The following is a 22,563-nucleotide window of genomic DNA, read 5'->3' on the forward strand; positions in this document are numbered from 1 at the left end:
TTAAATGGATTGATGCTCATTAATTAGTCATTTATAAGTAAAGTTATTGGTGAAAATTGGTTATTTGGTATCCACCTTAAAAGCATATAATTCTTGAGTACTTTATAAAAGTTAATTTCTTTTTTTTTTTTCATTGGTGGGATGAAAACAAATCTATGATATTAGACTTTTTTTTAATTCATGTCTCTGAACTGGGTGAGTTGTTCGTGGAGTAAAAATTACTTTTTATTTTTCTACTTTTTAAGCCTTAACATAAATTATCAATTTGCTTATTTAATATATAATTTATTTTTTTGTTTTTTGTTTTTTTTATTTTGGTGGAATGAAGAATGAAGGGGGCACCCATTGGAGCTCAAAGTGAAGAAAGTCTAGAAGTTCGCTCTGTGATTCGGCATAAAAGATTATTTTTTTTTTAATTTTATTTTTTATTCGGGTGGTCCTCAAATCAAATAATTGGACTCACTTTCGACGTGTGATGTGCTGATGCCGCACACTTGTGCAGTCCAGTTGTCTTGCTGACGTGGTCCATAAACTCACGTCCATTGTTTTCGACTGTACTTTGTGTGTGTGTGTGTGTGCAGTGGAGAGTTCTCCACGTGGAACTTTTGAAGAAGTTGTAAAAGTTTTTTTTTTTTTATTTTTAAATTTAATACTTTTGTCAAAGTAGCATTTTCCTTATTCAAAGGAAGATTTCATATTCTTGAGAATGTGCATTAGCATAGAGATGAAGTCACTAAGAGCACCATATATAATTTAAGCTTTTTTTTTCCCTTAAAAAAATTACAGAAAAAATACACACGTCATTCCAATTCATTGCAAAAAAAGATTTGTTAGATTCCAATAAAGCTAATTAAAGTGCAGGGTTCTAATTTGAACCATTAAATTTCCTATTATTATTATTATTATTATTTTTTTAATTTTAGAACTTGCGCATCATAGAATCCATCATATGTAGATTTTAAGAGCTATTGGATTTGAATCCAATGAGTCTAATTAGATCCATTAATGATGAACCTAACCTAGTATTACTATACATGTCTACTAATAATAGCATCAAATGTATGGAAGACCAATTTTGATGAAGCCTAATTTGAAAATTTGCTCTAAAAGTGTTATATCTTAAAATGAAAAAAAAAATCCAACTATTTTTATTTCATGTCATCAATTTGAGTGAAAAACTATATAAAAGGTGTAACGACATCGTCTACTTGATTTTGAAAGAATTCTTTATAATACCAAAATAACTTCAAATCACCCTTTAATTATATCTTTGGTACGCATAATATAATAGGATAGAATAGAATTGAATTATCCCAAATGATGTGGCATTCATCAATTAGTTGGTGATGATAACACAATTAATTCACTTAATTCTTATAAAGAATTATCAACCAATCAATAAATATCATATAATTTGAGATAAAAAATTTAAGATGTCTATCATAACTCTCTAAGTAAGAGTAATCTGCTGTCCCCATAGAATAAATTTTCTTTTATAATTAGTTATACCGTAGGCGCAAAGAGATGTAATTCTAAATCACTCATCAACTACATGGTATGATAGACCCTATCACCAAATACGCCCCTTGAAGTGCAAATTAATGCAAGAGCAAAGTAAATGGATAAATATAAAAAATGTGTAGAATGTGAGCGTGGCAGATAATATTGGATAATATTTTGATGGCAATAATTGAATTACGTGGCTTGTGATCTCAGCAGTCAAAAGTCTATGAATAGCCTAACAATTCATACAGTTTTTTTTTTTTTTTTTAATTTTGAAAAACATTGATAAATACAAGGAGTGTAGCTTTCAACATTGGCGACTGTTAGCTCTACTGAATTTTCAAACCCTAATCATGTCATTATCTGTTTATCACAGATTGAGTAGTGTTAGGTTCAAGAATTAATAATGGAGGATAAATACATAATGTTCATGTGTCATAGTCTTAATTAAGATCTGGCTTTGAATATTTTTACACCTTTTGTCATTTGTGAATAATTAAACTACACAACAACATCATAAATATGCGACCGCAATGTGTATATTTTAATTGTGTATAGTAAAATTTGTACGTGCAGTAACAGTATCGACTCTTAATTGGGGTTTTATATTTTATGTTATGCTATTTAATTATGAGAGGTCTTTTTGGTTTTTTATAAATTTCGACTAAATGAGAATTTTACTTGTAAAAGAGGTATTTTGATATAGTAGTTCAATCCCAGCTGCTAGTTAAAAAAACATTAGTATATTTTTCTATTATTTATTAGAGTAGTTTCCTAATATTTTTGCACTCTACTCTTTATTTATGCACTAATAGATTGGTATCGACAAATTCTTTATGAGTAATGATACAGCCACAAACTCTTGTACAAACTTATTTTGTACAAACTGACGTGGCATTAATTCATTGGTTGAATAAAAATATAAATTAATAAAAACAAATCATGTGGGCCAAGTGATATTTAATTCAACCAATCTTATCATGCCACATCAGTTTGTACAAAATAAGTTTGTACAAGAGTTTGTGGCTGTATCATTACTCAAAATTTATTATAATATCAGTTAATTTAAGATATGATATTAAAAAAAAAAACTCTGTAAAACTCACAGAGACGTCTCTTTACAAATACTTGGCTATAAATTATCAGTAATCTCAAAAGACACACACCTGCAAATAAAATAAGGATCACGAATTTTGATGGGTTCCATCAATTCAGCAAGAGAAAACTTTACCCAAGTGAGTTGTATAGAAGAATAAGGCATCTTTTACAATAAAATTAATTAATATTTATCCCTATCCATATGACAAACTCGGTTGGATTCCCCCTACCAACCTACAAAACGTATATTCCCACTTGATATTCGAAGGATTGATTAAATAACTGGATGAAATTGTATTGATCCAAGCACTTAATCACAAGAATTTAACCGAGTTTGTGTCCATGTTAATGTACCATTGGCCTTTCTTGAACCACTATTCAAAAATAAAATAAATTTAAGGTTTCTTGAGCTGTGCATTAACCGACTACGATATGTTTTTTTAATCTTAGGTGCCTCCTTGATTCATGCACAATGTATCTTTTAGGTCTGCAAACCCTTCACTCTTAGCCAAAGATGGTAGAATTAGATATACGATGAGGAAAATAAATTAATACAGAAAGAGAAATGAAGAAAGATATGGGCTTGGGTTTGAGCTAAGGTTAGGGTCACGCTCATAATTGGTCACCGTAGCAAAATGCAATTTTTATTTTTATTTTAATTTACCATACTTTTTATCATAGAGAATCTGCAATAAAATTGTTTTTTTAAAAAAATGATTATCTGCTAGAAAGAGTAATGATACACTTTCCATCTGGTATCCTAATAATTAGATCTTGGGTAATATGACCAGCATCTAGTGAATGATAAAACGAAGCACTAAGTGATTTTACAAGTTTCATCAGTATTTGAGTATAACATTAACAGTTCAGATGAAAATGTCGGGGTAATAGATTATAATTAGACGTTATAATCTCCTAATCCAATAAAGTGGTCAATAATAATATCACCAACTTTATCCAAAATCCCAGTTTGATCGTCATCTCTTACATTGGTTCACCATCGAAGCAGCTCAACTGCAATTCTGTTCTTCACATTTGTTTTGGAAGTACGGCCATCTTCATTTGTGTTCAGCCAAAAAAAGCTTGCAATGGGGCTTGAAATTCATTTGGGTTGGGAAGGAAAAACAAGAATAATGGTGAAGAAGAAAAGTAAGGATGGGTTGCCTGTAGGATTCGACGAGAGAAGGGAAGGCAAACAAATGTCAACCTTCATGATAAAAACTCAGTTGGGCTTTTAGAAAATGCTACGCGAAATTATGTGGCCTGGATGCGGCGTTCAATCTACAGTCGAATGTGACTTCAAGAATTCAACTAAAAGAGTTACGCACAGAGAAGAAACATTAACAGCTATTCTCCTATTTTATCACTGTCATTTTACAGTGGAAGTTGCTAGGCAATAGTCTGCCACCAGCAATTGAACTAGCATGGCCCTCTTGGTGGTGGTACAAGAGATTTTACAATCAAATTCGTTCACTAGAAGGGCTAGGGATTGCAGTACACTATTTAAAAAAAAAAAAAATCTAAGTCATAAATATACCTAACATTTCAGGCTTTCAAATGATCATCAAATAGAGTTCCATGTATCATAGACCGTCAATGTTGTCGAATACAGAGTTTAAAAATAAACATTTCCAACAAGAAACATAATCTGTCAAAATTACTATCTATAAGAAAAAGGAAACAGGTCATAAGTACACTAAATAGTCTAACGAATCATTATTTGCATGAAAAGCTAATTTCTCATTTACATACTTTCTGAGCATTAAATAAGTCATACTTTTGCCTTCTATGTGATGAAACATAGGTGCCGGTCTAAAGTTTATGATGAAACAGGGACTGTTCTCATAGTTTGAATTGAGCCAGGGAAAGGAACCACAAATGACTCCAGTGGCCAGCGCTGTCAATTGCAGCACCCTTCAGACCTGATTTTAGGATAATCGCACATGCTACTACTCAAAATTCAACGCATGAACTTACTTTTCACTTTCGAGGAGGAAATGATGGAATCGGCTTCAAACTGATTTGATCCTTTGCAAGTAAGTCTAGCACTAGGGAAATTATAGATGCATCTGGCATAACTTTTTTCTCAGCCATTATGTGAAGGAGTTCATTCACTGAGGGTTCATCATTCCGGATGAGACCACGCATAAGTGTATTGTATCAAATATAACTACATTTGGCTCCAAACCTGTTTCCTCCATGTCAAGCAATAACCCATTTGCCTTCTGATGTTGCCCTTCTTTACAGAACCCATGGATCATGATGTTATACGTTACAACATCTGGTGTCAGGCCTGGATTCTGCATCAACATATGAAAAATATCCCAAGCAATTTTGAGTCTGCCAATTTTACATAATCCATCAATGAGGCAGTTGCAGGTTTCAATAGTAAGTACACACTTGTGATTTCCAATGGCACTAAACACTTTCATTGCCTCCAAGACAAATCCATTCTTGTAGAGCCCGTCGATATAAGTAGTATATACATGTGAATCAGGTGGCACATTATTTATAGCCATCTCATGAAGAAGTTTCATTGCATGCTCAACCATACCACTTTGAAACTCACAAACAAGGTGTTATATGTCGTAGCATCTGCCCTAATTCCTTCTGAAAGCATTTCCCTACAGAGACTTACAGCATCCTCCACGTTTCGATCCTTGCAGTATCCATTTATCAGGATGTTGTAACTATAAACATCATGTCTACATCCCTTACTCTCCATAGAAACAAAAGAGTTCCCTTGCATGACTTATTCTACCCACCAAGCAAAACCATCCATCAACGTATTGTAAGTACATGTGTTGGGATTCACATCTCTTTGGATCATTACTTCTAACAAACAATTCGCTTCTTCCATCTTCCCATCCTTGCTAAGATTATCAGTCATCACATTTAATGTCACGACATCAGGCCGCATGCCTTGGTCCATCATCTCAATAATAAACAGTTAGCCTCCTTCCAATCGTCAATGCAACAAAAACCGTGAATTAGAGAGTTATAAGTGAAAACATTGGGGTTATCATTTGCAAAAGCAATTCCTTTGCCTTGTCTACAAACCCATCCTTACAGAGACCATCAATAATGTTAGTACAAGTAACAACATCAGGCTTACAAATAACACCAAATTCATTAACCATTTCTTCAAATAAATTAAGAGCAACAAGCGCCAAAGTATTAAATGTAATTACATTTGGGTCACAACAAAATACATTGAGTTTCTTAAACAACCTGGCGGCCTCCAGAATTCGACCCTCCGTACACAAACCCTTAATCAAAGAATTAAAAGTAACCATATTTGGTGTAAAACAACTCATCAGAATCCTCCCAAGAAGCACAAAACCACCACTCGCTCTGCCCATCTGGCAAAGGCAATTAATCAATATGTTGGAACCAATAAGATCAGGCAACAACCCACTCTAATTTAGTCTCTCCTAAAGAGAAACAACACTATCATACTGCTTATTCTTACAGAGCACAGTAAACAAAATATTGAAGGATGGCATGGGAACAGATGGGTTCATGTTAATCAAGCAATCAAAGAAATAAAGAGCTTCATTTGGAGAGATATTACCTGATCTCCAACTATCTTCATTTGGAGAGATGCTAATCAACATAAGCTTTCTTTATAATTTTGTTTTATTAAAAAATTTAGTTAAATAATAATACTATATATTACTTATAAGTCTAAATACTGTAAATTTATTGCAAATATTATATAATAAATAATATTGTCAGTCCATAACCATAGTTTTTTTTTCCTTTCACAATCCTAAGATATACGAATACATACTTATATATTATCAGTGAGGGGAGTTATTTAGTAGTTGTTCTTGAATGCATAAAAGATGACACAATTCAGAAATCACGTGTTTCTTTCAGACCATCCCACAAAACTTATCTATTGGTTAAAATGGCAAAACACCTCGAGTTTGTTTTAAGGAGCACTAAAACCACAACTGATTTACAATGTCCAAAGAATTGTCCCCAGGGCTGCACAAAGCAACCACCGTGTCCATACTTGAACTGATTTTCTACTTGAAAATGCAAAGTTGGGTTGATGTGCTGGTGAAGCCGGGGTGACACCAGGCTCTGGCGGATCGCATGCTCCATAAGTCATATTCGCCTGCAAGCAAAATTCTCCTACTTCTTACATTCATTGCACAAATTATACTAGAAAAGTAAATGCAATAATGGAATGAGTATAGTAATACATGGAGCAAATGAAAGATTGGATAAGAAAGGTTGACCTAGAAGTTGCTAACCTTGCAATAGGCAATGTTTCCACACCCGCAAACCAAACGACCGTTGGCCACGTCCACGGTTTCCGGGGCTCCCCCACCATCACTTCTCTGAAATTTCACATAGAAATAGTTCAGCAATGTTTCGTCATTCACTGTGTTGCTTCAGCCCAAAAGACTCTTTATGCAGTGCATACCTTGTAATAGTTAACTGCGATGAAATTAGGCCATCTTTTGCCTGCAGCTTCGTAACAAGTGTTCACCATGCTAGCTAATGGAGCTGAGTTATGCTTGCAAGCTTCGGCAAAATTGGGTGTATCAGGAAAGTAATTCACTAAAACCAATGGCTTTGATTTTGTGTTCATAGGGGATGATTCTGCGCGGTTTGGACACGAACCATCTTTCATTCCGCCATTCCCATCTGTAATATCATCACACTCCTATAAGATTCTTTTTAGTCCAATTGGTCTTTCAAAGTGGGAATATTATTAGTAGGACTCACATTGGTTTTCAACCATGTATCTCCACTGATATGCAATCCCTTCCGACGCTTCCTTAGCTGATTTGGAAGTAAAAACCACTAACCGCTGATTCTTCTGGATCATGTCATCAATCGTTGGCCAATTTTCACCATTTTTGGGCATGCGAGATACTGGAAACCAGTATTTTTTCAGGCCAGCAGCATTGAATACATTAGTCAGGCCATTTGGAGATGTGACATAATCCTCAATGATAATGGTGACAATTTCTGTTGGGTTGGCTTCAAGAAATGCTTGAACCTCTTTCAAAACATTAATAGCAGGTTGCTGAAAATTTCAGATTATTAATTAAGCAATTGCATTCTGGAAATGAAAGCATGAAAATTTTATCTCAATTTTTTGATATTCTGAAAAAACTAATGAAGTTGCAAGAGTCCTTTTCACTTACAAAAGCGGTAAAGTTATAGCATTTCCCACCAAAGGAGTGGCACAACCATATATCATTCATGAAGTCATATGTATCGAGCATTAAACCTCTAACACCATTCTGCAAGAGAGAAAAAAATTTTGAACTGAGTTTATTATAAAATAACAGAGGATCAAAGAACAAATTAATCAACCAAAATTTGTTATGATGTCTGTCCATTCTGCCATTGCCTAACCAATGCGATAAAAGTACTGCTCGATTGTTTCACTTGTTTGATGTTAGAAAATCTTATTTCTCTTTTTATTATAATTTTTTTTTCTCAGAGAGTATTTGCTGAAAGCAAAACAGAATGGGGTTGCATTGTTAGAAAGCTCCTATAGAATTATCATTATTGGTAAAGAAATGAACAAGAATGTGATGCTTATATTATAAACAAAGCATGCTGGCAGTGCTTTATAAGCCAAGATTAATATTTTAATCTGCAATGCCAAATTTTATTAAATTATTTCCACTAAGAGGAGACTTTTCTACATGAATTGGCAGAGGCTTGCATCAGAACTCCACTATTACCATTCACCACATTTGCTAAAGAACAGATTTCCAATTAGAAAATATGTGCAGACCAGGTAGTATAAAAGTCTCAATGCACCTCTAACACATTCCATTTTGATCAACCAAGAGTGGGTGAAAAGTGTTTCCAAACGCCATGGCCAAAAATAATATTCTAGCAGATAGGAGTAGTTAACAAATATTATTTCACTTGACTCAAAGAGTCAAGAAATGCTTCTGGGTGCTATTATACTTTCAGCTACGAGGTGGAATTATTGTACTCAAAAAGACTAAAAGCACCATGGGCATACCGGTCTTATCCCCCATACGGATAAGATTTAACAAGGCAACCTAAACATTAAGATGAGATACCAAAACACGATTAATGTGTCTTAACAAATACCAACAGTACTCATCGCCAGACCGCCTCAATTTTTCAATTTTCAGTATCAAATATTTATGAATCAGAGCAGAGAAGAAGAGTGAAATGAAGAACGACGTACGTTGAGCTGGCTGGTAATGGAGTCCTGCTGACATTCTGGAGCAATAATCACAGATCCAATTGGCGACTTGGCTCTTAGTTTTGCAAATGAATTATGAGTCGTCAGCCATGAATACCGATTAAACGGCAGTCCCTTCACCTAAACAACATAAGTATCAGTACAGAGTCATTCTCAGTTGGTGCAGACGCTCGTATTACATGCAGATTTGTGCATAGTTATTGAAATATCTACATGTGCGTATACGTATATATGGTTATGATAATTAAACCTTTGAAATGGGATCCACGGGGTGGATTCTGGTGCATCTTGGCCGAAAATTTTTATTAGCCACACAAGTTTCACAGTGTAAGCCATTGTCACAGCTGCTGTCTGCTACACATGTTTGTCCCTCCTGTTTCAAATCTCAATCATTCCACAATCACACACCAACCCCCCCAGAAAAGAGAAACTGATAAAACTGTACGCAAAGTTGGTGATTCTTGATTAATTACCTTGAGAGCAGAGGAAAGGCTGAAGAAGAACAGTAGAGTTGTTGCAGTGAGAACACATATGAGTTTCTGCAAGTGATTAAAATGTGTTAAAGAGAGTATTAAAAGTATGTTTGGGTAGAAAGAAGATTGATGATGAGTTGTGACTTGCCTGCATTGTTGATTAGGTTTGTTGTTGTGGATTGACAATATAACTGCAACTCCTCCTATTAAGGATATAAATGTATCTTGTCATATCATGGGTATATTTATAGGTGAGTTTTTTTTTTTTTTTTTTTTTTTAAAAGAAACTTCCATTTGTTTGTTGTTTTATGAAATAAAATTGTTTTCACATACAAAATAAAAGTTTCATGAGGTTATACTATAAAATTTTCTTCTCTCATGAGATTATACTAATATATATATATATATATATATATATATTCCTAAGAGCACACAATGACATAGCAAAAGTTTATTGCTTGGAAGTCTTGTCTTGCATTAGATTTATGGCCGAATATAATGTGTTTAATTCTTGAAAGAGTTGGAAGGAAACTAATCTGCGAAATTTACTTGCCATAACAAGCAAGTTATTTTGAATATCGTATAGACTTTTGTGTTTTTTTGGGGTCACTATCAAAGAAAGTCATCTTGTAAAAGAAAAAAGAAATGCGTTACGTTTGATGTATAATTAATTTAATAATTCCTTGGCGTATCTTATTTGGTAAAAGAAATAGTTTTTGTTACACAAACGTAATAGCTTCATGGGAACTCCCTATAGTTGGGTTTTGTTTCCCACGTATGTTGAGTAGGGATTTCGAGTCCTCTCTTAGATTTTTCTTAAAGCCGAATCGGCTTGTTTTCAGTGTTTTGAATTAGGCATCCGAATTGGAAGATACTTTTAGATTTTTCAATAGCGAATCTAAAATGTTTTGAACCGGATATTTGAGTTATATTATAATAAAACTACCGTATTTCTCTAGTGTAAATATTTTTATTTTTTTATACGTGGACACATTGTTAAACTGTATGATTTAATAGAGTCAGTATATTAAAAATTAATTTTATTAAGCTGCGTAATTTAACAACGTGTCTGTATTTTAAAAAAAAAAATGAGGGGGCTTACTCTTGAGAATGATTAAATAAAACTATTTAAGTAAATCTTACTATATTTTTATTGTGATTATCAATATAATTTAAAACATAATTTTCAACAACTAATAACAATAATAACATAAGCTTTATTTTTCTTAGGAGTTTAGACCAGTCATCCCGTGAGCTCGTGCTTTTTGTTCATCAGTCGCATTAGCTTAATGTCCAAAACAAAGAGTTATACGAACGCTTTTAAGCACATTCCGACTTTTTATCATTTCTTTTTCTTCAGAATTTGAGGCAAATTCTGAAGAAACTTTATACATTCATACGTAGATTGAGAAAATGACATTGAAAATCTCTAGTTTGGAATCATTATCCCACGCAAATAAACTTGTTCTAAAAGCAGGACTCTTTTCGATTTGTATTTTGATAATCTGATAGGTATAATTAAGGATAAATATTATATATAATAAGATAACTAATGTATTGCCAAATGCCCAAATCCATTTGCTTAAAAGGATCATTCGATTTGATGGCACGTATAGCCACTAATGTCAGCCCATGGCTCGTTTCAGAATCCTGCTTTCAACTGCCCATCCATTATTACTACTTCAACTGCTGAATAATAATATATTGCTCGGAAGGTACAATCTGCTTAATAAATAAATAGTAAAAAAAAAAAAAAAGCTAAATATGTAAAAGCATAATATATACACACATTAAAAAAAAAGGGAAAAGAAAACACATTTCTCACTAGCTAATTGAATGCTAATAATTGCGAAACTATCCAATAGTTTCAAAAGAATAAAAACTCATTTAATCTATATATAATTTAACATATTATAAATTATTGATATTTTTTCTTTTAATTTATTTTTACAATATTATCTTCTTATAATAATGTTTCTTTTTCTTAATGTCTTTTTTTGGGCATTAGAAAAAAATTACCAAAAAAATAAAATATAAACAAAAAGAAAATATATTGATTTTTGTAAAACATTCTGTTGAGGATTTAATATATTAATTTTTTTATTAACATCCAAAAAAATTATTTTTTTAACAATATTATTTTTTGGACTTAGTAAGCTTCCAAAAAAAAATTAATATATATATTTGTTTCTCTTTTATTTTTGGATTAGATTAGTAATTTAATTTTTTCTTTTATTAATGTCCAAAAGTAAAACATTATTATTATAGGGTAACATTGTATAAACAAGTTAAAAAAAAAAGTAAAGGTAAGGGTGTCAATAGTTTAATGCAAGGGATATTTTAAGGTGTTTTTAAAACTATAGGAACTAAATATGCATTAAGCCCAAAGTAAGGGGATTAAACAAGCTTTTACTTAATCGAAAACTATAGTTATCTCTTTTTATTTATATTGGTATAAATTTAAAGAGGCACTGACTAAGTTGGATAAGCTTTACTACAGAGCATTAATGATGACCGTCATATTATAACAGTAAGTGCATATTTAATATTTATTTTTATGATTGTACATCATAATTAGTACTCCACTTTCGACCCTATCTAACTTACTAAAACTCATTTAAAGGAATCATTTCAGGCTATAAATTGTGCAATAAATTGTACTATATATATGATTGTACTATCAGTCTTCAATGAGAGTAAATATATATTGTGCAATAGAATAGAGTGTTCCCAAAATATATATTGTGAAATTTTCAAGTACACTATTGACGGGAGCGAACCTTTTTTTTTTAATACTGATTAATCATCATATTACTGCATTACACAGATAGTTACAACTGCTATTATAGCAGATATATTACACTGATATTTATAATAAGAAATACATGATTGGGACTTATATTATTACATTAAATTCTGTGAAGTACATGCCCAGACAAATAATCCCTTACAGAAGAGGGATGTCCATACTCCATTCGTATTGCACGAGGAAGAGGAAATTTTTGAAATATTAAACAAATAAGCACGTTAGCCCCCACAAATGCTTTTGTGGGGGCTTGAACCGCTGCCCTCACAATGCTTGTGAGGACAGCAGCCCACCACTCCGACCAAGGCCGAAGTGGCGATGTGAGCGAACCTAAAGCAACAACGGTAGTAATTATATCATATTCATGGGTGCGGCTAACTCCTCACGGGGTAACCTTATAATTTTCAAAGGTAAAAGAGTATCTGACCAATAATTGACAAAAAAAAAAATTGATATAGATGTTGACATGTGATTTATATAATGTATATGGGGGTGTAGACCTTCAATTTTAGATTGCAATAGTAGCCCCAGCCCCCCCCTCCCGGTGCTTTATAATCTGTGAACTGTGAAGCAAAAGTGGTGTGTCTTTATCGTTAAGAATAAAGCCAACTAATAAGGACAATATTTAATGATACTTTTATGTCAGAAATTTTTAGGCACTTTTTTTTTTTTTAAATCCTTGAAAATTACGCCTGAAATCTTTGTCCATTTGAATGGATTGTTGTTGTTGTTTTTAAACGGATTAATCATCAGGTTAATCATATATATATATATACCTTACATTTATATTATTATATTTTTATTTTATAAAATATATGTTCAGTTAAATATTTTTTATAAAAGAGGAATGTATCAAATATATACTTGAGATTTATATTATTACATTTTTATTCTATGAAATATATATTCAACCAAATATCTCTCATAGAGAGGGATGTCATTATTATATTTTTATCCTATGAAATATATGTACAGTCAAATACCCCTTATAAAGAAAGATATCTTTATTTCACTTATATTTCACAAGAAAAAAAGATATTATAAACAATCTCCACATAATTATAATTAATTAAAAAAATTTAAATACGTGGTAATTCGAATCATTTGCCCCATAATCATATTAACTTTAAGAATAATGATTTATCACTGGACCACTAGCCTAAGTGGCGAATGGATTGTCGTTGTTATTGTTTATGAATTTGCGTGAAAGTTTAACAATTTGCAACTGCATAAATTGGACTGTAAGTACTGCCCCGTCATGATGAGGAGTAGCTTATAATCTTCTTGTCATTTTGTTGCAGCTGTCAATGTTGTCTATCGATTGAATTTTTGAATCTATGCATCCGGGTTTAAACTGCCAAAAGCTCTTGTCCCATCTTAAAAATTTTCTAACGCAAAAAATAGAAATAGAATTGAGAGAGCATTATTTGATAAACAGGTATATTAATTAAAATTTCGAACTTTACAAGATTAGTATAGTTTACACTAAAGCAAGATTGGAATTTCAAAATAGACTGGATTATTTTAAGTATGGGATTATCATTTTATCAACCTAATGTTCTTTTGATATATCACTTTTTGTATCAAAATTTTATCGTACTTGAATTTTCGACTTAATATTTTATCTTTTATCATTTACCACCAAAACGTTAACTCTATTTCAAGAATTTTAGTATAATCAGTATTTTATCAATTGATTATTTTGAATATACAAATAATCAATTGATAAGAGCATTATCTCTTTTTATATAATTAATTTTATATTGTTTTAAACTTAGATGATTAAATTGCATTTACATAGTTTAAGAATAAAACAGACTTTTATTCTCATTTTTGTAAAAATTTCTGTTAGGATGGGGATATTTAAACTCACTAATTTTCCTTCTACACCCACTTTTTTAATTAAATTTGTTATCAAATTATAACCTATTATTTTAATTAATTAATTATAAAAAATCACAAAATTGCCCTTGATTAGTGACTTTCTCCCTCTAATTTTATAGTGGTCAAAACCTAAACTAGTTTTTATCTCTTTCAAATTTTCTTTTTTTATTCTTTTTTGCTAAATCAATTGTATCTTTCTCTTAGTTTTCGTTATAACATTATCAGTTTTTACTTATTATTATCATTTAGAATTTACGTTGCTGAGATTTGACCAAAAAAATTCCAATAGATCTAAATGGGTACATAAACTTATTTTTTATTTTTACGTGATGAGTATTGATTCTTTCATTTTGTTTAGAATACAGTATATAGGACTAAATTTGTTAATTTTTGAATAGTTTTTTTTAATTAAATGCAATATTTACTTCATATATTATGATAGATTCCGATAAAACAAAAGAGATGAAGGGAGACTAAACAAGATCATATCAATTAAGATCATATAAGTAATTGATTAGATTATATTTTCACAATAAAATTTTTAATTCAAAAAAGTGCAACGAAAAATTTAATGGATTCAAATAGCATCAACTATTTTGTTATTTTTAATAGTTTGATAATAAAATAATAAAAATTGCAACAGTAAATAATAAAAAGTGATATGTCAGCAAAATTTTAAATTCCTTCCTATGTAGATGAAAATATAAAATTGGGTTCCACATGCCAAAGAAAATATAAAATGATCATATAATTAAAATGATGTGGCTAATGCTAGTTTACGAACAAAGATAAATCCAACTGAAATGTAATTAAATGACTTCTAACTGTGACTAAAAATATTTGCAAATATGTAATAAGTTTGTACACTCATGATCAACTCATACACTTTTCCCATTTATTTTTTAAAATTATAAATGTTAAAGCATTCTTGTAGGATTTGGAACTTGAAGAAGCCATGAACCACTGCATATTTTCGGTTTGTAACTTAATTTACCAATTTTGAAGCAAGATGGGTTTAGTTTGAAGTAGGACAAAATAATTAAAACGGGAAAAAATTTAAAATAAAGATAATCAAATTGGAAGAAAAAAAGCATAAAAAAATTTACATGGCCTATATCTTCTCCTGTCTTATTATATACCACTTGGGGCCATTCCTCCCCTCCTTCACATTTTGTATTTCTTAATTTTATTTTTCATTTGTTTTTTGATATTTTATGTGTCAATAAATGTAAGCATGTCGCTACTGGTTAGAAGTTAAGACAAAAAAATTGAGAACATATTGTGCAATAGCAAACAATCTCTCGCCTTCCATCCTTTTTCTTTCTTCTTTTTTTTTTTCTCCTTTTTTTAGGTAACTAAAAATTAAAAATTTCATTTGTAAAAGTTGAAGAAAAATTGTTTTTATACGTAGTTTAGTAAATTGATTGTATAATTTAACTCATATTCACTTAAATATGAAAAGTTTTACATTAAAAAAAACCCCATTTAACAAAAGGAAAATTGATGCATTTTACATATCCATACTATTAGCCCAACCATTAAAATGTTTGATGAGATTTTTATTTGAATTAAATATTTGATATATTTAAAGAAGTTAAAATTTAAACTCTAAATAAAGTTGAGAACTGATTATCATATTTCTTTTATAACTTTAAAGAATTTGTTCAATCTCAATATTATTAATAGATCAATACTCTTGTATTGTTGTAATACTAATATTATTGGGAAAAGTTATCTTTACAAATTAAAAAAAAAAGGTTATGAATTTAGTTTATACTATATTATAATATTTTTCTGAAACGAAAAATGTTTTTTAAATCACAGAAATTTTGATGCCATGCTACCAAAATGGACTAATAAAGACCGGATAGACGACCCAATCACATCAGTGAATAATCCAAGTCACTGAAATATGAAAGAGAAATAGAATCTTACAATAAATCGAAAGTGTGACAAAGTGGGTCCTACATTCTGTCGTCAAATGTGCAGCACAGCACTATATCAGATATTAGTTTTTAGAAACTCTCGAGAAACAACGAAGGAGAGACTTGTTTGTTTCAATGTTACTACAGTCAACAGCCGCACACGCACATTAGTCTCTCTCAGTCAGTGCCTCGGCAGCACTGTGTTGTTACAACAAGGTCCCTTCTGTTCTAACACTAAGCACGCGTCTGTTCTGTTCCTGCACTCACAAGCCCATCTCTGTTTCTTGTCTCTTTGTGACTATAAGGCATTTTCTTTCTTCATTTTTTGGCCATGGAGGTTACGACGCAGGCCTTTTTGTTGATGGGTTTGTTTGCATTTCTTGGAATGCAGGTTCATTTAGCAGTGGCAGGTCAGTTCATATCTGGGTTCTTGCTGTTTGCTTGAATAATAGAAAAAGGATTCATTTTTCTTTTATATGTTTTTGTGTTGTTATTTCTTCTTCAATCAAGTTGTGCTTTTTTTTTCCTTTATAGGTGTTGTTATGTGGTAAAGGTGAAATTTTGGAAATGGGTTTGATTTGTAATTGGACGGTTCTGAGTTGTTCCTTGATTGATTGGTTTTGTTTGTTTTGTTTTTGTTTTTATTTTGCATTCAGAATGAGCATCGCTCCCTGGCTTCTGCAATTTTATGGAAACAGCTATTCTTTGGATTATTGGGTTCTAAATTTTAAACTGACAAATCTTCCCAGTGAAATATGTCTATTTGCAGCAGTGGGTAGTTCGTAATGCTACTCGCGCTGAGATTATATGCATAAGTTTTGACTTTGCCAGTTGTAATGTGTGATTTGATTCTTTTTTCGTTTGGTAAATGCAAACAAAACAAGGTTTCTTTAATCCGGTGATGGTTTGGTTTTGGAAAAAATCTTCAAAATTAAGGGCACTCGATGAGTATGATTAAATTTATGGTAACATGGTATCTAGGACTGCGATAGAAATTGGTACCTGTTTATATCTTTAGAAAAATGAGAAATAAAGCACTAAAACCTCACTTGAGGCACTCTGTTTGCATTTACTAATCAAGAACAAATGACACCAAGGGTTGGCGCGCATCATCTCCTTAACTTCGGTTCCTTGCCCAGTTGCCGTCCACTAGTTCCCTTTCTTCTCCATGCCTAGAGTTTTTTTTTTTTGAACATTTTCTTAAACCAATTTCACTTGTTAATGTATGATATACTGGTTTAATTTCTAAATATTTACTCTTGCCTAGTTAACATGTCCAAGTATGTGATCTCGAGCTGTGCCAAATTCCTTCTAAATGCCAGTTCTCCCTACCATAGCAAATCTTTGCTTAAAGAATTTTTCTCAGAATTAAAGCTCTTCCTTAAAACGCACTTGGTCTGAGAAATAGATACTAGGTTTTGAACACAGACTACAGTGAGAAATGATCTCTGAGTTGGCCAAAGCATTTTCATATCGTAAATATCAGGCACTTAACTATCAAAAATAGGTTATCTCACTATTAATTAATGCTCTTAATTCTTTTCAGATTGCCCCCTAGATTTGAGTGGATCAAACTTCACCCTAGTGGCCTCTATGTGCTCTGATAGAAATGACAGAGGAAAGTGCTGCCGCTATATCAATGCTTTTGTTGCAGTTTCTATTGCTCAGTATGCAAATGCAACAAGCAACCTCGGGGTTCCTTTGGATTTATCTGACATCTGCCTCCACTCCATATCACAAACTATGGAACTGTATGGCGTTCCACGAAATGCCACAGCTTTCTGTGGGTTTGGGACGAAAATTCCTGTCAATTATGACTGTCGGGGTCGAACAACTGTGACACAGATGCTGCAGTCTCCCCAATTTGCAAATGTCACAGAAAATTGCAAACTACCACTTTCAAGGGAAACTGATTGCAGGAAGTGTATAAATGCTGGCATGTTATACCTCCATCATGTGGTTGGAGCAGAAGATAACATGACATTGAGTACTTGCCGTGATGCAACTTTTGCTGCACTTGCGAGCCAACTTGATAATGTGTCAGCCATTGAGATCGCAAGCTGTTTTTTTCAAGTTCGAAGGCTTAACATTCCTCCAGGTTTGCATAATTTTGAAAGAAAGTGAGGAATTTTAATATCTGATGAAGTGGTATGCATGTGTTCTTCAAATTATCTTTGTTTCCCTTCTTTTAATTTTGGGTTATTGTCAGAGTCAATTTTTGATATCTGGTGCTTGGAATCCCTGCATAAAAAATCTTATTCCGTCTTCTAGGAGATGTCTGCCTATCAGTTATGTGAAATCAGTACTTCTCTTATCAGTTATGACATATTAAAGGACATTCTACACATATAAGCTGGAAGAATGTTTATCATCACTTCTTTTCCTTATAAAATTGTGTTTGTCATGCGATGGTAGATTTTATTTTTATTAGTAAATTTGTTTCTCGATCTTTTCATTCCTGTATTTAATCATTTGGTTAATAAGTTTATGGAAATTGGAAATGACAGTTTCAGAACCATCATCATCTATGCTGGCCCCCAAGGCATCACCAAGTCCATTGGTTGCTGTGAGCCCAAGCCAACACATGTTGGCCGTACCTCAAAATGAAAACCACCATCCATATCATCTGACACTTATTCCTGGCATAGGCATTGCAGTTACAGCTGTTGCTGTTATATTGTTGATGGTTTTAATAATTCTTATCCGTCGGAAAAGCAGAGGGCTGGAGGATCCTGAGAATCTGGATAAAACCTCTCTGAAACCCTTCCCTCCTCCTCGGTCTCTAAGAAAATTTCAAGAAGGTTTGTTTGTGATACCTTCCACAGTCATCTTCCCTTCTAACGCTGGTATTATTCTGAACATTTATTTCCCTGGGGTGTTCTGGGGATGGTGGGGTTGATGAAGTGCAGGTCCTTCGCCAATGTTCCAAAAATTCAGTTACAAGGAGACAAAGAAGGCAACTGACAATTTTAGCACCATCATTGGACAAGGGGGATTTGGTACTGTCTACAAAGCTCAGTTCAGTGATGGCTCTCTAATAGCAGTGAAGCGGATGGACAAAATTTCAGAGCAAGGGGAGGGTGATTTCTGCAGAGAAATAGAGCTTCTTGCTAGATTGCATCATCGTCATCTAGTAGCCCTAAGGGGCTTTTGCATTGAAAAACGTGAGAGGTACTTCATTTATGCACACATGTCTGCATTTGTGATCGACTTCATGTATCAGCACCATCAGATACTTTCTCTTGTTTCATAGCAGGTTTCTCATGTACGAGTATATGGCAAATGGAAGCTTAAAGGACCACCTTCACTGTATGCTGCGTCTCCACTCCTCAATTAGATAATCTTTTCTGGTTTTTACATTTTTTTTTTGGTTGGAATTGAAGAGGGGGTTGGTTTTGAAATATGGTGAGGTCTTGGTAAGTTGTACTTTAAAATTCCAAAGGCAACTATGCATGCTAAACACGCTGGCTGGCTTGGGTACCATTTGGACTCAATGCAGGCATTATCTGCTGGGTATCACTCAGTTGATATGTCTACAGAAGACAATAATCAAAATGACCATTCTCTGCTTTCTTGAAGCTCCTTTATTTGATTGCTGCATTTTCTGAATATTTTTGACGTCATTTTTTTGGCAGCCCCTGGAAGAACACCTCTGAGCTGGCAGACAAGAATCCAAATTGCCATTGATGTGGCTAATGCTTTGGTAAATATGTAGAATTATGCTCATCCATGGAGCTGACTGGTTCAACTTCATGAATTTCCCACTTTATTTATGATTGAAATATTTCTTGCAGAATTAGCTTCGCTTACCCATTTAAGTCTTTTATGTGCAGGAGTACCTCCATTTTTATTGTGATCCACCTTTATGCCACAGAGATATCAAGTCCAGCAACATTTTATTGGATGAGAATTTTGTTGCCAAGGTAATTTTCTGATAGAAATGCTCATTGATCTGTGTAATCTGAGATTATCTCCTTTTGTCGGTAGTTGCATTTAACGACTACTTGTGTGGTTTTCTCCTTGGAGCTCAGATGAAATTGTAACTTTGAAATGCATGACTTATATTTTCTTGAACTTTCTAGAATTCAGTGAGAAGAAACAAGTTGATATTAAAAGTTCAAAGTACTCTCTTCCTGCACTAGTGGATTCACAGCTGATGCTTGAATCCTTGAAATATTTCCTTTTCTCTTCCAGCTTGCAGATTTTGGCCTTGCACATGCTTCAAAAGATGGTTCTATTTGCTTTGAACCAGTAAATACTGATATACGGGGAACTCCAGGTTAGGCCATAAGAAAAATTGAATAAATATTCTGGAATTTTAATGGTCTGTTTCCTTTTCGGCGCCAAAGACATCTGAAATTTAGGGGCTTTCAGGTTATATGGATCCTGAATACGTGGTTACTCAAGAGCTCACTGAGAAAAGCGATGTATACAGCTACGGAGTGGTATTGCTGGAGATTGTGACTGCAAGAAGAGCAGTTCAAGATGGCAAGAATTTGGTAGAATCTGCCCAAGTGTGCATGGCCTCAGAATCTAGACTAGCTGAGCTAGTGGATCCTCGTATCAAGGACTCCTTTGATATGGAACAGCTTCGAACGATTGTCACTATTGTGAGATGGTGCACCCAGAGAGAAGGTCAGGCTAGGCCTTCAATTAAACAGGTCCTGAGGATTTTGTATGAGAGTTCAGACCCAATGCATAGTGGGTTTGTACAAGCTGTGGAAGATGAAGAGTATGAAGAAACTGATGGGAGGCCAAGAACAAGTCAACGGAAAGCACATAGGAGTGACCCGACTTTTTATAGTGGTGATGGTAGATATCTTGCCTCTTCGTCAAGTACATCCAGGTCATATTGTAGTCGAAGCTTTTTACTCGAAAATGGCTCTCCTCAATCTCCTCCTAATTTGCTCTCGCTCTGAGGTCAATCAAGTTTTACGGTCATGGAGCAAAAATGTTCCTATTATAGAGCTTTTCTAGGTTATTGCTCCAGGGCAGAAAAGAATATAAGCATAGCTGTCTCACATGTTTTTGGTTATGCTTTCTTGAACTTTTGGAAATTGAGGCATTAATATATATATTTTTTCACCTGTTCAAGTGGTAGACATCATGATACTCACTGGGACTAATTTTGAGTCACTTAATAAAAAAAAAATTGCCTTGATGCTAACTAGCATCAGCGATTAAGGATTGCCATTTATTCTTCATAGAAATCATCCTCAAATTGTAACTTAGCATATATTTGCCTTGTTCTTTATGAAGACGTTCCTTTCCTTGTTTTGATCTCCAATTGTTTAGTACTGAAGCAGAATTTTGATGGTCCCAATGTAAGATTCTACCGGTAAGCAAGATGCTGTTAGATTTTTTACCATACCACCTTAAGTTGGTGACCAAAAATCATGGGAAATTTCACACCTTCCATGTTGATGATCCTCTCTATCTCTCTCTTTGTATCGCTTGCCACCTCTTTGTCCATGTCAGGAAATAGTAAAACATACATTGTCCACATGGACAAGTCAGCAATGCCAGCTCCCTTCTCCACCATTCATCACTGGTACATGTCCACACTTTCATCCCTCTCGTCACCTGATGGCGATACCCCAACCCATCTTTACACCTCTAGACTTGTAATGGATGGCTTCAGTGCTCTGTTGTTCAACTTGTCCTAGACCCACCTCGAGCAACTCCAGGAAATGCCAGGTGATGAGGGCCACGTACCTCGAAACTTTTGGTCACCTCCACACCACCCAAACCCCAAAATTTCTTGGCCTGAAGAAACACGCAAGGTTATGGTCAGCTGCTGGTTTTGGTAGTGACGTAATCGTGGGGGTCATTGACTCTTGAATTTGGCTGGAAAGTGGGAGCTTTAAAGATGACGGCATGCCCCCAGTGCCTGAGTGATGGCGCGGTGCCCGTGAAGTGGGTGTTGAGTTTAATGCTTCTCAGTGCAACAGAGAACTGATAGGAGCACGATGATTCAGAAAAGGGATGAAGCACTATGGCTTGAACATATCAACAATATTTGATTATGATTCTCCGAGAGATTTCTTGGGTCATGGAACTCATATATCATCAATAATAGCTGGCATTCGTGTTCAAGATGCTAATTACTTCGGTTACGTAGGAGCAGCCATGGGCTGTTGATGTTTTGGCTGGCATAGATCAAGCCGTGGCTGATGGTGTAGATGTCATGTCATTGTCCTTCGGTTTCCCTGAAACCATATTTGACATAAACCCAATAGCCATAGAAGCTTTTGCAGCCTTGAAGGAAGGAATTTTTGAGGAATGAAGCAAATGCTACCTTCATATTTGTTGCGAACTTGTAAATGAAATGCTAAGGTGGGAAAACAAGTCGCTCAACAACAGTAGATTGATCAATTAAATAAATGATCTTTCTGTTGATGTTCATTTTTGCAGCTAAACATGTTACTGGTGTTGTGTGCCATTCTCTTTCAGATTTGAAATTTGCTAATTTATGCTATGATTTTCTCTCTTGCATTGATCATATCAAAGCTTAGGCTAATACGAAGAAAGCATTGACTCCTTTCAGGCCAGAATGAAGAATCTGCTAAAGACTAGCTACAGGTTGTGCCTGCAATTTTTTAGCAATTTTAGTCCTTGAATGAGAGAAGAGCATCAACGTAAATTAGAAAAATGATA

General features: G+C 33.6%; 2 protein-coding genes and 1 pseudogene across 3 annotated transcripts; 1 reads left to right on the top strand and 2 right to left on the bottom strand.

Annotated features, from left to right (window-relative positions):
- Positions 1-4,132: 4,132 nt before the first annotated feature.
- On the bottom strand, positions 4,133-6,277 carry LOC107178079 (putative pentatricopeptide repeat-containing protein At1g12700, mitochondrial; annotated as a pseudogene).
- A 196-nt stretch (positions 6,278-6,473) lies between these two features.
- On the bottom strand, positions 6,474-9,592 carry LOC102621424 (PI-PLC X domain-containing protein At5g67130-like). Its single transcript, XM_006486990.3, has 9 exons — positions 9,440-9,592; positions 9,292-9,357; positions 9,069-9,191; positions 8,801-8,938; positions 7,770-7,868; positions 7,345-7,648; positions 7,040-7,263; positions 6,867-6,953; positions 6,474-6,727 (listed from the first exon to the last, which is right to left on the bottom strand). The coding sequence occupies exons 1-9, from the start codon at positions 9,443-9,445 to the stop codon at positions 6,566-6,568; spliced, it is 1,209 nt and encodes a 402-aa protein (XP_006487053.2). The 5' UTR covers positions 9,446-9,592; the 3' UTR covers positions 6,474-6,565.
- A 6,411-nt stretch (positions 9,593-16,003) lies between these two features.
- Positions 16,004-21,103, top strand: LOC102621714 (probable receptor-like protein kinase At1g49730). Of its 2 annotated transcripts, XM_052432554.1 has the most exons (10): positions 16,004-16,316; positions 16,563-16,677; positions 17,453-18,004; positions 18,414-18,707; positions 18,816-19,077; positions 19,163-19,215; positions 19,542-19,609; positions 19,740-19,829; positions 20,101-20,185; positions 20,281-21,103. In XM_052432554.1, exons 2-10 carry the CDS (start codon positions 16,662-16,664, stop codon positions 20,823-20,825), a joined length of 1,965 nt encoding a protein of 654 aa, XP_052288514.1. In that variant the 5' UTR covers positions 16,004-16,316; positions 16,563-16,661; the 3' UTR covers positions 20,826-21,103. The 2 variants fall into 2 exon arrangements, with proteins under 2 accessions (XP_052288514.1, XP_006487054.2); XM_006486991.4 differs by lacking the exon at positions 16,563-16,677.
- Positions 21,104-22,563: the final 1,460 nt, after the last annotated feature.

This window comes from Citrus sinensis, chromosome 8 (assembly GCF_022201045.2).
Source record: "Citrus sinensis cultivar Valencia sweet orange chromosome 8, DVS_A1.0, whole genome shotgun sequence".
NCBI classification, from domain to species: domain Eukaryota; kingdom Viridiplantae; phylum Streptophyta; class Magnoliopsida; order Sapindales; family Rutaceae; genus Citrus; species Citrus sinensis.